Source organism: Gossypium raimondii, chromosome 7 (genome assembly GCF_025698545.1).
Source record: "Gossypium raimondii isolate GPD5lz chromosome 7, ASM2569854v1, whole genome shotgun sequence".
Lineage (NCBI taxonomy): Eukaryota > Viridiplantae > Streptophyta > Magnoliopsida > Malvales > Malvaceae > Gossypium > Gossypium raimondii.
The window spans coordinates 13793220-13808605 of NC_068571.1; the positions used below are offsets into that span (position 1 = coordinate 13793220).

Sequence of the window (15386 nt, forward strand, 5' to 3'; positions counted from 1 at the left end):
TATGGAAAAGGCTTATTCGAATTTCTGCATAATGCTATTTTGGACTGAATCTTTCTTTTGGAAATCGCGGAATAAAGTTTTCGAACACTTTAAAGCATCTTGAGATATTCTATTTCAAAATGTTAAACGGGATAGTTTGAGTCAAGCTAATAGTGTTGGAATGATATTTTGTCAACTCGTTTAGTAAAATTTTCCACGATCACTTTGGTGATCAATGTAACCTCTGGGATTCGATCCAAAACTTCTAGGCTGGATGATACGAACTCGTATTCATTGTCGAATTTGAGTTGCTTGTTTCCAGATTGTTAAATTAAGTAACAAAATTTTTCGTTTCTCAAAAGATATTTATGAACTCGTCCTGAATGAACATGGCACTTTGGTTGGGTCATTGACTTGCGATATGACCTCTTTCAAGACACTGAAAACATTTGATGTCTCGATTTTGGCTAGGGACAGCCTCTGTCTTCCCTTTGCTTGTTTCACCACTTAGCTTGTTAAGCTTTGTGGCTCCAACAGGCTCTTTATTTTGGTTTGGGCCTTCTTTTTTGCTAACACATTGTCCCCACCTAGATGCTGTAGTGGTGTTGGGAAAGGCTCGGGTGACACCTTTTCTCTTTAATTGTTTCTCCACCTTCATTACGATGTGGACCATGTCGATGACTTTGACATAATGATGCAATTCCACGATGTTGGCAGTGTCTCGGTTGAGACCAGTAAGAAACCGTGCCATGGTAGCCTCGTGATCTTTTTCCACATCGGCATGAATTATGGCTACCTCCATCTTCTTGTAGTAGTCTTTGATACTACGGTTTCCTTGGGTAAGGCTTTGCAGCTTTTGATACAGTTCTTGGTGATAGTAAGTGGGAATGAAATGTTTTCGCATAATAGCCTTCATCTCTGCCCAAGTGGACACCGGACGCTCACCGTTTCTTCTTCAGCTCAAAGTAAGCTGATCCCACCAAATAATGACGTAATTAGAGAATTCAATCGCGGTAAGCTTAACTTTCGTATTCTGGGAATAGTTATGGCACTCAAAAACTAACTTGATCTTTTTCTCCCATTCCAAGTAAGCTTTAGGATCGGTTCGACCTTGAAAGGTGAAATGGCCATTTTGATGTTCTTCAAGTTGCCATCGACTCGTTCTCGCTCCCTTGGCCCTCGATTCCATTGGCCTCGACATCTTTCACTACGATTAGAGGCTTGATTGCTCTCCACATCGTTGGGCTTATAAAGATCATTGTCATGTTGCCACGGTCAGCCTCTTTCTCTTCTTGGATTCGGAGGAGTGTGTTCTCATTGAGTTCTCTCTTCGAGTTAGTCCATACGTTCTTGGATAGGTCCCAATTGTTGTTGTAGCAATCAGGTCATTTCTCAAAGCATGGCTTGGTATTGCAAGTCTGGCATGCCTCCACCGGCTATATTCCTCTACGCATGGCTGGATGCGCCACCACCAACAATATTTTGTTCAGGGCTCCTTGACATTTTGTTTTAAAACCTCAGCACAAATACTCACCAATCTCTCGCAAAGAAAATAAGTTGAGCACTCCACTCGTGTTTTTGCTCAAATATTGGCTTTTACCTCTTTGATGAACTCTTCTTTCTTGCCTTTTACCTCTCATGTTCGTTTCTCGGAGTTCTTAGCGACTACCTTAGACTTAGTAGCAAGCCTTGTAGGGTCAACTCCAAAGGGTTAAAAAAAGAAAGGTATGATGTTGGGCCAAGGTAGGTTTGAAAGAAAATAGATTCAAGGAGTGTGGCTGAAATCGATTTTAAAGAAAACAATAATTCACAATCGGGAAATTTTCCCACTTTTGTAAGCTAGCTGTTTCTTTTTGTTTGAAATTGCACAAAACCGAACTTCCCTTTAATATTGTTCAATTTTTTGGTATTTTGCAACAGAATTTTTTTTATACATGATTTTTTTATACTTGTTCTTCAATCCCAGAAGTATGAAAAATAATAAAACTTACTTAATTTAACTCACTCTAATACCAAATGATACGAACTCGTATTCGTTATTGAATTTGAGTCGTTTGTTGCCCGATCATTAAATTAAGTAACAACAGTTTCCATTTCTCAAAAGATGTTTACGAAGGGTTGGTAGTTTAAAACAAAGCAAACAAAATGGACATTAAATTTGTTGGATCGCTGGCACCCCTACGGTGCAGCGAAAAATTAAAAAATCGATGACCCTAACACGGATCCATGTGTGAGGAACGAATCGGGGTGAAAAAGGTTACGAAATTACCTAATGTTTTTCTGAGTAGACAGTAACTTCTCAACAACGTGTAGTCTGATCTACAGTCGAACCAAGCCGTAATCTATCGAGACTCCGACTTCTACGTATTCCACCCAGTTGACTACGAACAGAAGAAATCGCCAAAACAGTTTTGAAAGTGATTTTTCTTTGACGGCTGCTAGACCCTAAAATAAAGAAAAACGGGATTCTTATATATCCTTTTATTTTTAGGGTTTTTAGGAATTAAATAAATATAATAATATTTTAAACCGAAAATTATAATTACATTAATTATAATATAATTTCGGTAAACCATATATTTATTTGAATTCATATGCTAACCAAATTAGTCCTCATTATGCATACAACAACCTTGTACATAATGTGTTGGAAATTTGATTATCGAATTAAATTAATTCTATAATTAATTTAATTCAAGCGATACCCAAAAACAATACCAACTATGGTTTATTCCGTTCATTTCAACTATAGGGTGTGACCACAGAGGTTCTCGTAACGTTAGCGATAATAGTAGAACGATTCCAATGTTACAAACAATGAGTGGCATCTAGCAATGCATCATTGCTACCTAAGTCACAACAGATCATGATTCGACATAACCTTTTTATGATTAACCTTTTATGCAATAATCCTTAAGTCCTTTATCTCTGGATTGGACACAAGTCATGGAATAGTCACACTTGTATAGTCCATTCCATGTTCCTTGATATCTTAAGCAGACTACGATATACAAATAAGTATGACATCTCATATCAACTTATTTGAGCATGGCCATGCATTTCTAGTCTCGCTTAATCAAGTGGCCTAAGATATTACTCCCATTATGTAGGAGGGACTTATTCTATATCGACCAACCATATCCCTCTACATCGATTGTGGTATATCCAACATCAGCCTTTATAGAACAACCAATTACGGTGTATGTTTGATTGTATCAAAATATACTACTCTCGATGTTGGGATTATGATGATCTCAAGTCTGAGAATCATATACACATTAATCACTATGAGTAATGTCGTGACAATTACATAATAATCCAAGAAACATACTCATAATGGGTCAGTCCAACATGTTGTTCTCTAACACACATATTCATGCATCGATTCTGATATTCCATATCAATGACAACTCTTTATCATCAATCAACTACATGTTAGTCTTAATGCATTATCGTTTTCCTATCCAACTATAATACTTGACTAAGGATCTTTAAGAATAATCACATTATTCTTAGGACATTATTATAAAACAGTTTATTTATACACACGAAAAGAAACTAAAATAATAATGGTAACACCTTATATTAATAAACATGATAAATCAAGTATGTTTTTACAACCATCTCATGATTGATCTTTGGGCATATTCTAACAAATTGATGGAAGATGGAAAACGATCTCAATAGCGGAAGAAAGAACCTCTATTAAGGAATAGAGACCCGAATCTTATAGGGCTATTAAGGCGATCAATGGATAGCTGGATAGGATCGTGACCCTCTATCTGGGAAGATCGGAACCAGTCGGTATGAAGGGGTGAACGCCACACTCAAAGAGTGATAAGTTCGGAAAAGGAAACAGATTGACGCCACTAGCAAGCTAGATAAGTCAATTTGAATCACCAAGAACAACGAGAGTTGAACAACTCACAAATATGTTATATATCATAAAAGGATCAAAAGTTTTTAAAACAAGTTACAAACAAGCTATTCATAGGCTGCTAAAGGTCTAGCCGAATGGACATAAGGATAGTTACAACTTAAATAAAGCTAGTTGACTTAATTCAGCTGAACATTTCATTAAATGGCTTAATGATCAGCTTGTCCATTGAAGTTCTCAAACAGACTTAAAGCTTTGTCAATTGGTGTTCTCGAACAGCCTTTGGAGAAGACTTAATGGTTGAGCTGAAAGAAGCATTAACTTGGACGGTTAATATTGTTATGAGCTGGTGTTAATGTTTTAAGGTTCACTGAATGGAAAATCAGCTGGTGAATGTATTTGGTGGCAAACAAATGACCCTTAGGTGTGAAGACTTGGATTTGGAGAGTTCTTTGGTGTGAACACCAAATACTGAATGGTCAATTGAGGTACTGGTTCATCAGCTCACATTTGTTGCCTCTTCGTTTCATGAATAGTCACCTCAATAAGTGCACCAAACACCCCCAAAGTTCATGAACAATCGGGTGCATGATCCTCCTTAAATAAGCTTCAATGAATCTAGAAAGGCATGAATGTGCAGCCACCTATTAAATAACATGCAAGAACAAATTTAAACTCGGTTAAAAACATCAACAAGACAAACTAAAACACAAATTAAATGTGTGATAAGCTAAGACACAATTAAAGAGTCTGACTTATTAACATGCATTAAGGCTGTCTGAAATAGAGAATAGTTAATAGGTCTGACTTGAAACATGCGTTGATGCTGTCTGAATTATAACGTACTTAATAGACATAAATCAAACTAAGACAAATATAAATGCATAACAAGCAATGACACAATTAATAGACTTAAACAAAAACAATCAGACATGTAATAATGCTGTAGGAAATTAAAACATAGTTAATATAATTGAAATGACTGAAAAAATGTTTAAGTCTTATTCAAAAGCTAATTAGCTAGCTATATTGAAATTCGATTTCAAGTAGAATGCATTGGGCACTTGATGAACCATCCCAAGCTCGATTGACATGTCCAGTTGAAGCTTCCTCCCAAATTCATGCAACTAAGGCCGAAATTGCTTCTTGGAATTGCGTAGCTCGAGCTCGAGTAATGGGACCAGCTGGTAGCTCGATTGGGTCACAAACAAATTCAGTTGAGCCCTTGGGCGAGTTCGTATAATTGGGTTTTGGGGCGTTACAGATACTATGAACTTATCTACGATTACTTCTGATTGCAAATTAGGGACTACTTTTTGGCTCAATTCTTGATCTATATAGTAATTAAATACAATCTATTAATTTCAAATGCACTTCACACTCAATTCAATGCACATGACCCCTAAACTTTCATTAACTATACATTTTTCCTAAACCTTTACATTTCTCATAATTTAGTTCCTAAATCCAAAATTCCAAAATTCCAAAATTATCAACATTTCTTAAATACCCTAAGCTTGCCGAATTCATTTCCATATTATTATAATTCAATACTATTCAAAATTTACAAGAATACCATGTCAATTTTAATATTTTATCAAATTAATCCTTAACTCAAAAACTAACAAAATTATTAAATAATCTAATTAAAATCAACAACTAAAGCTTCCATCTCATCATTTAACATCCAAAATAACAAGCGTTCATCAATAGTAACATCTAAATTTTTTTTACAATTTCAAAAACAGCGGTACGGGTTAGCTAGACCTAGTTATAACGATCTTAGAAATAGAAAAACCATCGAAAATGGTTAAAATTTACCTATCATGCAAGAAGATTTAGCTTTGGCTGAAAGCTTCCTTAAATAACCATGGAGGGTTCAGTTCTTAGCTGTAATAGGATGAAGATGATAATTGTATCATATTTTGTTTTGTTTAATTTACGTTAATTTACTAAAATGACCTTTATTATAAGCTTTCATTTCCTTTAATCCATTATCCCAAACTGTCCATGCAATTTATAAGTGGTATAATTACAATATCAAATCTCCCACTTAATTAAGTGCTTTAATTAATTATGAAATACAATGATATTTAAACCTTTACACCTATTATAATTTAGTCATTTTTCTTAAATTAGTTAGATAAACAATAAAATTTCTTTACCAAAATTTAATACGACTCTAATGTAACTCCACAAATGTAAATTAAATAGTAAAACACGACCTCACATATCAGAATTGTGGTCCCAAAACCAGTGTTTTCGACACCAATAAAAAGCGGGATATTACAACTCTCCCCTAAAGAAATTTTTGTCCTTAAAAATCTTACTAGAGAAAAGGTTCGGATACTGAGATTTCATCATTTCTTCCGATTCCCATGTCACTTCTTCTATCCCATGCCTATGCCATAAAATTTTAACTAAGGGTGCGAATTTATTTCTCAACTCTTTTATTTCCAAGGCTAAAATTTTGATAGGCTCTTCATCATAAGTCAAATCTGGCTGTACATCAATTTCATCCGTAGTTAGAACATGCAATGGATCAGAACGGTAACGCCAGAGCATCGAAATGTGAAAAACGTTTTGGTTCCTATCAAGTTCCAGAGGTAATGCCAAACGATATGGTACAGATCCAATTCTTTCAAAAATTTCGTATTGCCTGATAAATCTAGGACTGAGCTTACCTTTTCTACCGAAACGTAATACTTTCTTCTAGGGTGAGACTTTCAGGAACACTTTCTCACCAAATGAAAACTCTATATCTTTACGTTTTAAATCAGAGCAAGATTTTTGATGATCAGTTGCAGTTTTCAAGTTATCTCGAATAATTCACACTTTTTCTTTAGTTTTCGTGCAAAATTAACCCCAACTAACTTTCTTTCATTCAATTCAAACCAATTTAATGGAATTCTACATTTACGCTCGTATAAAGCCTTGTAGGGAGCCATTTTTATGCTTTATTGATAGCTATTATTATACGTAAATTCAACCAACGACAAGTATTTTTCCCAGGTACCTTCAAACTCAATAACACAGCATCGCAACATATCTTCCAATTCTTACATTATTCGCTCCAACTGACCATCTGTTTGCGGATGAAAAGTGGTATTAAAATTCAATCTGGAGCCCAAAGCTTCGTGCAATTTACTCCAAAATCTAGAAGTAAACCACGGATCACGATCGGAGATAATCGCCAATGGTTCACCGTGTAATCTCACAATTTCAGACACATACAGCTCGATTAATTTCTCAAGTTAATAGTCAATTCGAACAAGAATAAAAAGAGATGCTTTCGTTAATCTATCCATGATAACCCAAATCGAATCTTTTCTTTTCGGAGTCAAAGGTAACCCTGAGATAAAATCCATCGTGACTTGTTCCCACTTCCATTCAGGAATCATCATTACCGGTTGCAATAGACCTCATGGAACCTGGTGTATTGCTTTCACCTACTGAGAAACTAAACATTTAGATACAAACTCTGTTACTTCACATTTCATTTCAAACCACCAATAACGTTGTTTCAGATCATTATACATTTTAGTACTCCTAAGGTAAATCAAGTAAACACTATAATGAGGTTCATTCAACAATTCTAGTTTTAGCTCAAAATTATTTGGTACACAAATTTGATCCAAAAAATATAAACAATCATCATTCCCGATATGAAAAATCAGATTTTTGACCAGTTTTCACTAATTCAATCTTCGATAACAAGTATAGATAATTTTTTTGAAGTTCCTAAATTTTCGATAAAAATACCAGCTTTACCATCAACTTAGCCACAATAGAACCACTACGATCCAACGTCAAATTTGCATTCATAGCTCTCAAAGAAAACGAAGATTTTTGACTCAGAATCTGAGAGAATATTAGTTTTCTCGCGATGATAATTAATTACTAAGTCATAGTATTTTAGTAATTCAAGCCATCTACGCTTATGCAAATTCAATTCTTTCTGAGTCATTAGGTATTTAAAACTTCTATGATCGGTAAAAATATAAAATTTCTCACTGTATAAATAATGTTGCCTGATGTTCAAAGCAAAGACTACTACGGCCAACTTTAAGTCGTGTGTTGGATAATTTCACTTGCGAGGTTTCAACTGTCTCGAGGCATAAGCGACCATTTACCACTTTGCATCAAAACACATCCTAAACCATAAAGAGACAAATCATTATACACGATAAATTCTTTCTCGATTTCAGGTTGAGTCAAAACGAGAGCTTCAGTTAAATATTCTTCAACTACTCGAAGCTTTTCTGGCTTTTCAAATTGAGTCAAAACATCTTTTTGTAATAGCTTAGTCATCAGAGATACTATAATAGATAAGTTTTTAACAAAACACCGATAATATCCCGCTAAGCCCAAGAAACTACGAATCTCAAAAACATTCTTCAGAACTTTCTATTCAAGAATTGTAGATATTCTATTCGGATGAACCCAGATACAACCAGCAAAAATTACGTGACCTAGAAATCCAACCACCTGTAACCAAAATTCGCACTTACTAAATTTCATATAAAGTTGTTTTTCACACAAGGTTTGCAACACAATTCTTAAATGCTCAGCATGATGTAACTCATTCAACATATAAATCAGAATATCATCAATGAATACCAAACAAACTGATCTAAATACAGCTGAAATACCTGGTTCATCAAATCCATAAATGCAGTAGGGGCATTAGTCAAACCAAACGACATCACCAAAAATTCATGATGATCATATTCAGTTCTGAATGTTGTTTTTAGGTATATCAGGCTCTTTAACTAAAAAACTGATAATACTCAGATCTCAAATAAATCTTTAAGAAAATAGTAGCTCCATTTGACTGATCGAATAAGTCATTGATACGAGGTAACAAATATTTATTCTTGATGGTAACTCGATTTAGCTGTCGATAATCTATACATAATCTTATCGACCCATCTTTCTTTTACAAATAAAATCAAAGAACCCAAGGTGATACACTCGGTCGAATAAATCCACCGTCTTATAATTCTTACAACTGTGCTTTCAACACTTTTAACTCAGTGGGAGCTATCATGTACGGGGCTATTAAAATTGGAGATGCTCCCAGTACAAGTTCAATTACAAATTCAACCTCTCTAGTTGGTGGTAACCCAGGTACTTCTTCAGGAAATACACCAGCATATTCTTTAACTATCAATACTTCATCGATTTTGGATCCTACTACTTTCGAATCAAGAACATAATCTAAATAAGCTTCACATCTATTTTTAATCAATTTGCGGGATGACATTACTGAAATCACTTTTGTCTTGCAATCGATTCCATCTGCCTTAACACAAATATATTCGACATTTGGAAATTTCAAACTAATGTGCTTTGTGACACCCGAAACCTGACCGGGATGGACCGGCCCAAATTTGAAGCGTTACATTAGCCACCTAAGTGACTCTCTAGCTAATGACCACCCATGACACACCCCGACCTTATAACAATTCAATCTTATCTGAATATTAGTTATTTATTATTGCGGAAAAAAATTATGAGCCAATTTAAAACTTTTCCTAGGTAATTTAACCTAAGGGCATTTTCATCATTTTACCACCTATGGTAACTAATCCGATTTTAGATCTAAATGTTTCTGAACTTCTTTAATTCAAAATTATGTAAGCCTAAAAGATTTTAGCTTAAATTGAGTTTGTTTGCTATGTCTAATTCAAGTTTTACTATTATGGACTAAATTATAACAAACACAACTATTAGGACCTATTTTGAGTAACAAATTAAGTGTGTTTCTTTTTAATTTTACTGATTACAAGACTAATCCTAATTTTTACAAAGTTTCCTTATCATCTAGGGCTCTAATTAGACGAATAAATTTTTAGGACTAAATTGTAACTTATACAAATTAGAATACCAATTTAAAAAGACAAAAATTAAAACCCCCCAAAAATCCACACGACTAAATCCTCTAGACTGTGTGTCATTAAATGACCATGATCGTGTCACGAAAAAACTTTTAGGCAGATCGCACATGCCCGTGTGTGATAGCTCCAGTTTCCATATGCCTGTGTCCAACCCCTCACATGCTCGTGTTGTCACACCCCTAACATGAATCCGTTGCCGGAACAAGGTACAAAGTATTGCTGAAGTTTACAATTTAAACGGATAGAAAATTCAAACAAGTTATAACATATAGCATTCATGCCAAAAAACCAATCATAATTATGCTCATTATCTGTAATACGAGCCTTCGAGGCTCAAAATATGCATTAGAAACAAAACGTGACTAAATTAGAAATTCAGAGAATTTTTTGGAAACTTATAAAATTTTCAAAACTGCGGCCGTGTGACTCACACGGCCAAGAGACAGGCCCGTGTCTTAGCTGTGTGGGCATTCGAAATAGGGACACACGACCTTGTCCCAGCTCGTGTCCGTGCCCATATCACTCACTGACTTGTGCCACAAGGCCATGTGAGCATACTGACTTGTGCGCTTTAAAAGATACAGGGGACACATTGTAACACCCCAAACCCGGCCTAGACGTTATGGCCGAATTTGATGATATCATATTGAAGTGTTTTTTGAAAACATAGTTTCAATGATAAACCTGCTCTATATTAATTCTCGTTTATTGAAACTCAAGTTGTCTTTAGCAGTTTGGTGATCATATTAGTTTGTTACTGTATTTAAAACATTATTTGATGCGTAAGCTTTTATTTATGGTACGAAAACGTGGTGTTTTGAAAAAACATACGTCTTTTGAAAATCTGCATCCTATTTCTATCAGATATGATTTAAAATAAGTAAAATCCCCAAATTAAAAAGTTTTAAAGAAAAAAATTTAAAGAGGCCTTATTACAAAACAAATACCCAAAATAAATTTCTTATAAATAAAAAGTCAAATATAAAAGCAGGTGCGGTTGTGTGGCCACCTCCGAGTCCCTCGCAACACCGGTCCCTAAGATTGGGGATTACCTATAAGATAAACAGAGGGCGAGTTCACGAAATCTCAGTGTTTAACCCCATATAAGCAAATAGCCAATGCATTTACAGTCTGGGCTTAAGCCCAATTCAAGTATAGTTCAGTTCAGTTGGGCCTTTGCCCATTACAGTATCAGTATCAGTGTGGGCCTTAGCCCATTACAGTGACAGTAACAGTTAAGACATGCAATCAGAAATCCTACCCAACCATCCTCTACACTCAACTCCGTCCAGCCCAACACACCATGTGGGGATAATATCACCCACCCATCCCTACACTCGAAAATTTAGCACCGGTTGCGACACTGAACAGTGTTTGCAGCAGAGCTGCCAGTATAGTATACTTCCTCCAATCATAATAATCTCATCCCCATGTAACATATCATACATCTATGCAACATATATATATCGTGGCATGCTTATATACAGTCATACATAACATAAAGCATACAATTATTTTATAATATAGGGGCATAATAGTCATTTTACCACGTGGGGGCATAATAGTCACTTTATATCAGTTTGGGAGTCTAGGTCTACTTATCGACCCACCAGTAAGTCCACAGTCGTCTCGAGCGACCCGTGTAACCTTAACAGTCAATGGTGAATCTGGGCCCAAAGCCCATAATGCGGGCCCATATGGGCCCACATACTCGTGTGGCCCACATAGCCCAGAATTTGGCCCGTCGTGAAAAGAGACAAAGCCGAAAGAAACAAAAGATATAGCAAACGCACACCTAGCAATATTCGGCAAAAGCTTTCGGAAAAAAAAGAAAGAAACTGAGAAGAGTAAATTAGCAAAATAAGAATGAATCGATAGGGATAGAAAGTAGAAAATCGGCAAAGAGAACTAGGAAGGTGTGGTAGCAGTAAATTGAAAAAAAAAATACTCTATCAAAACTGAAATTGGGAAAAAATGAGGGGAGGGTGCTGAATTCTACATCCCACCAAATCGGGATAACCTCCCCAATCCCATAATCTACTCCTAAAATCCCTCCTCAAATCTCTCCATCTTATTACACCTCACCTCAACCACTCAATTTGAATTCCCCTCAACCACTTCAGTGTTTCAGTAAAACTCCAACACCCCCACGGGAAAGCAGCGAAATAAACACTCCCTTACCACAGCAAGATTCAAACCTTAGACCACTAGCATAGGTAATATGCCACTTACCCCCTAGACCAGCAGGCTTTTTATGTCATGCTTTACCCAAAATAATTTACAAGCCTACTAACTATAGGCAAAGGTTTCCTTCCATAAAAAAAAAATTTTGCACAAGCCCAGGCTTGAACGCAAGACTTCTGAGACACTCCCAAACACACCCAAATCACTTAACCACTGAAGCAAACAAGTAGTTGCGTTACAAACATGCAAAAATAAATACTTAGATTTTTAGGGTATTACAACTCTACCCCCTAAAAAAAATTTCGAGCTCAAAATTTACCTGGTCAAAATAGATAAGGGTATTGTTGTCGCATCGCCCCTTCGGGTTCCCACGTGGCCTCCTTTGAGCTATGATTGCGCCCAAACACCTTAACCATTGGAATAGACTTCTTCCTCAGAATTTTCACATCACAATCTAAAACCTGAACCGGTTCCTCCTCAAAAGTCTAGTTTGGTTTAACGTCAATCTCCTCAGTCGAAATCACCTGTATGGGATCAAAGCGATAACGCCTCAGCATAGAGACATGGAACACATCATGAATCCCATCCAATCCAATCACAGAATACTCAATCTCCTTGCGCTTCAAATTCGAGTATGACTTCTGTCTGTCAGATGTCGCCTTCAGCCGATCTCGAATTAATCTAACTTATCCTCGGTATCAGAAACCAATTCAGGGCCCAAAACACACCGCTTGACCAACTCAGTCTAACACGATTAAGTACGACACCTACGACTATATAATGCCTCATAAGGTGCCATCTGTATGCTAAACTGGTAGCTATTGTTGTAAGAAAACTCTACCAAAGGCAAATAGTCTTCCCAAGAGCCTCGAAAATCAATTACACAACACCTTAACATATCTTCCAGTATTTGAATCACCCTTTTCGATTGACCATCTGTCTGGGGTGAAACGCAGTACTAAAGTCCAGTCTTCTACCCAAAGCCTCATGTAACTTCTTCTAGAACCAAGACGTGAAGCGATGATCTCTATCTGGTATTATGGAAACCGGTACCCCATGCAGTCTCACTATCTCAGACACATACAGTTTAGCCAGCTTCTGCAGAGAGTAGTTAGTACGAACCGGTATGAAGTGGGCGGACTTGGTCAATCGATCCATGATAACCCATACAGAATCCTTCTTAGTAGGTGTAAGGGGTAACCCACAAACGAAGTCCATAGTCACTATCTTCCACTTCCAAAGCAACATGTCACTTAGCCACAAATTCAGTAACCTCTCACTTAAGACCTGGCCACCAGTATAGCTCACGAAGGTTGTGGTACATCTTATTTCTTCCAGGATGCATAGCATAAGGGCTACTATGCACCTCTTGTAGTATAGACTACCTCAATTTAGTATCTTTCGGTACACAGATTCTCCCACGGAAACAGAGCACCCCTTCGCTATTTATTCTAAAATCTTTGGTCTACTCTACCCACGTCGGTTTAACTTGAAGTTCAGCCAACAAACTACCATCATCAAATAAATTGAGGCGAGCAAACATTGCTCTCAGGTTAGTCATAGCTCTACGGCTCAGAGCGTCAGTTACCACATTAGCCTTACCAGGGTAATATTCAATAGTACACTCATAGTCCTTAAGTAGCTCAATCCATCTACGATGCCTAAGATTCAGCTCCTTCTGAGTGAAGAGGTACTTAAGGCTCTTTTGATCAGTGTAAATGATACACTTCTTACCATACAAGTAATGCCTCTAGAATTTTAGTGCAAACACCATTACGACCAAATCCAAGTCATGCGCCGGATAATTCACCTCCTGAGTATTAAGTTGACAAGACACATACGCTGCCACCTTACCCTATTGCATTAATACACATCCCAAACTGACATGTGATGCATCGCTGTAGACAGTGAATTCTTTCCCAGAATCTAGTTATATTAAGATAGGGGCCTCCGTAAGAACCTTCTTAAGTTTCTCAAAACTCTCTTGCTACTTACCGGTCTAGACAAACGGTACCCCTTTACGCAAAAGTTTAGTCAGAGGTGCAGCAATCAACGAAAACCCCACAACAAAATGTCTATAATACCCTGCCAGACCCAGAAAACTTCGAATCTCAGATACTGTCTTAGGTGGCTTCAAATCTAGAACATCTTCAATTTTTCGAGGATCAACTCTAATCCCTTCAGTAGATACCACATGGCCCAGAAATGTTACCAGCCAGAATTCACACTTGCTGAACTTGGCATATAATTATTTCTCCCTTAGAATTTGCAGAACAACTCAGAGATGTGCGTCATGTTCATCCTCAGTTCTTAAATACACCAAGATGTCATCTATAAAAACCACTACGAACCGATCCAAATAAGGTTGGAACACCCGATTTATCACTTCCATAAAAGTTGTCGGCACATTCGTCAATCCAAATGGCATCACTAGGAACTCATAGTGACCATAACGAGTCCTAAACGCTATCTTGTGTACAATAGCCTCCTTGACTCTCAGTTGATGACACCCTGATCGAATATCAATCTTAGAGAAGATCGAAGCTCCTCGAAACTGATTGAATAGATCATCAATCCTCGATAGGGGGTACTTGTTCTTAATAGTCAATTTATTCAATTACCGGTAGTCGATGCACATACGCATGGCTCCATCCTTCTATTTTACAAACAGAACTGGTGCTCCCCATGGAGACTCACTAGGGCAGATGAACCCACGATCCAGTAGCTTTTGAATCTGAGCCTTAAGCTCTACTAGCTCCTTCGGTGCCATTCTATAGGGAGCGATGGACACCGGAGCTGTACCCGGTAGGAGCTCAATCCCAAATTCAACTTCACGGTTTGGAGGTAGTCCAGGTAGTTCATTGGGGAAAACATCCAGAAAATCCTTGACTGTTCTGATATCTTTAACAGACGGAGCCTCAGAATCGACACCATTGCTGTAGGCTACATATGCCTCACAACCCTTATGAACCAACTTCTCGGCCCTCAGAGCAGAAATCACATTTGACAGATAATCCCGACGCTCCCTTATTAGTACCACCTCATCCCCCTCCACAGTTTTCAATACCACATATTTAGTAGCACAGTCCAAATTCACCTGATGCTTAACCAACCAGTCCATGCCCAGTTTTAAGTCGAATTCTCCAAAAGAAAGTTCCATTAAGTCGCCAAAAAGATGGTTCCTTGAACCACCAATGGTACATCTCTGAACAATCTATTCACCTTAACTAACTGCCCTAAAGGACTCAACACAGTAATTTCATTCGTAGTGGTTTCAACCATTATACCCAAAGTCTCAAACACCGAGCATGCTATATATGAATGCGTAAACCCAACATCAATCAGTGCAGTATAAGGTACATTAAAGAAAGTACCAGTAATAAAATCTGGTGCAACTCTGTCCTCTTGGAGACGTACAGTATAAATCAGAGCTGGCTGCCTTACCT

At 37.0% G+C, this 15386-nt stretch overlaps 1 protein-coding gene across 1 annotated transcript; it reads right to left on the reverse strand.

Annotated features, from left to right (window-relative positions):
* Window positions 1-12939: 12939 nt before the first annotated feature.
* Window positions 12940-15100, reverse strand: LOC105763799 (uncharacterized). The gene is made up of 4 exons (XM_052633849.1): window positions 14638-15100; window positions 13955-14118; window positions 13415-13690; window positions 12940-13173 (listed from the first exon to the last, which is right to left on the reverse strand). Exons 1-4 carry the CDS (start codon window positions 15098-15100, stop codon window positions 12940-12942), a joined length of 1137 nt encoding a protein of 378 aa, XP_052489809.1.
* Window positions 15101-15386: the final 286 nt, after the last annotated feature.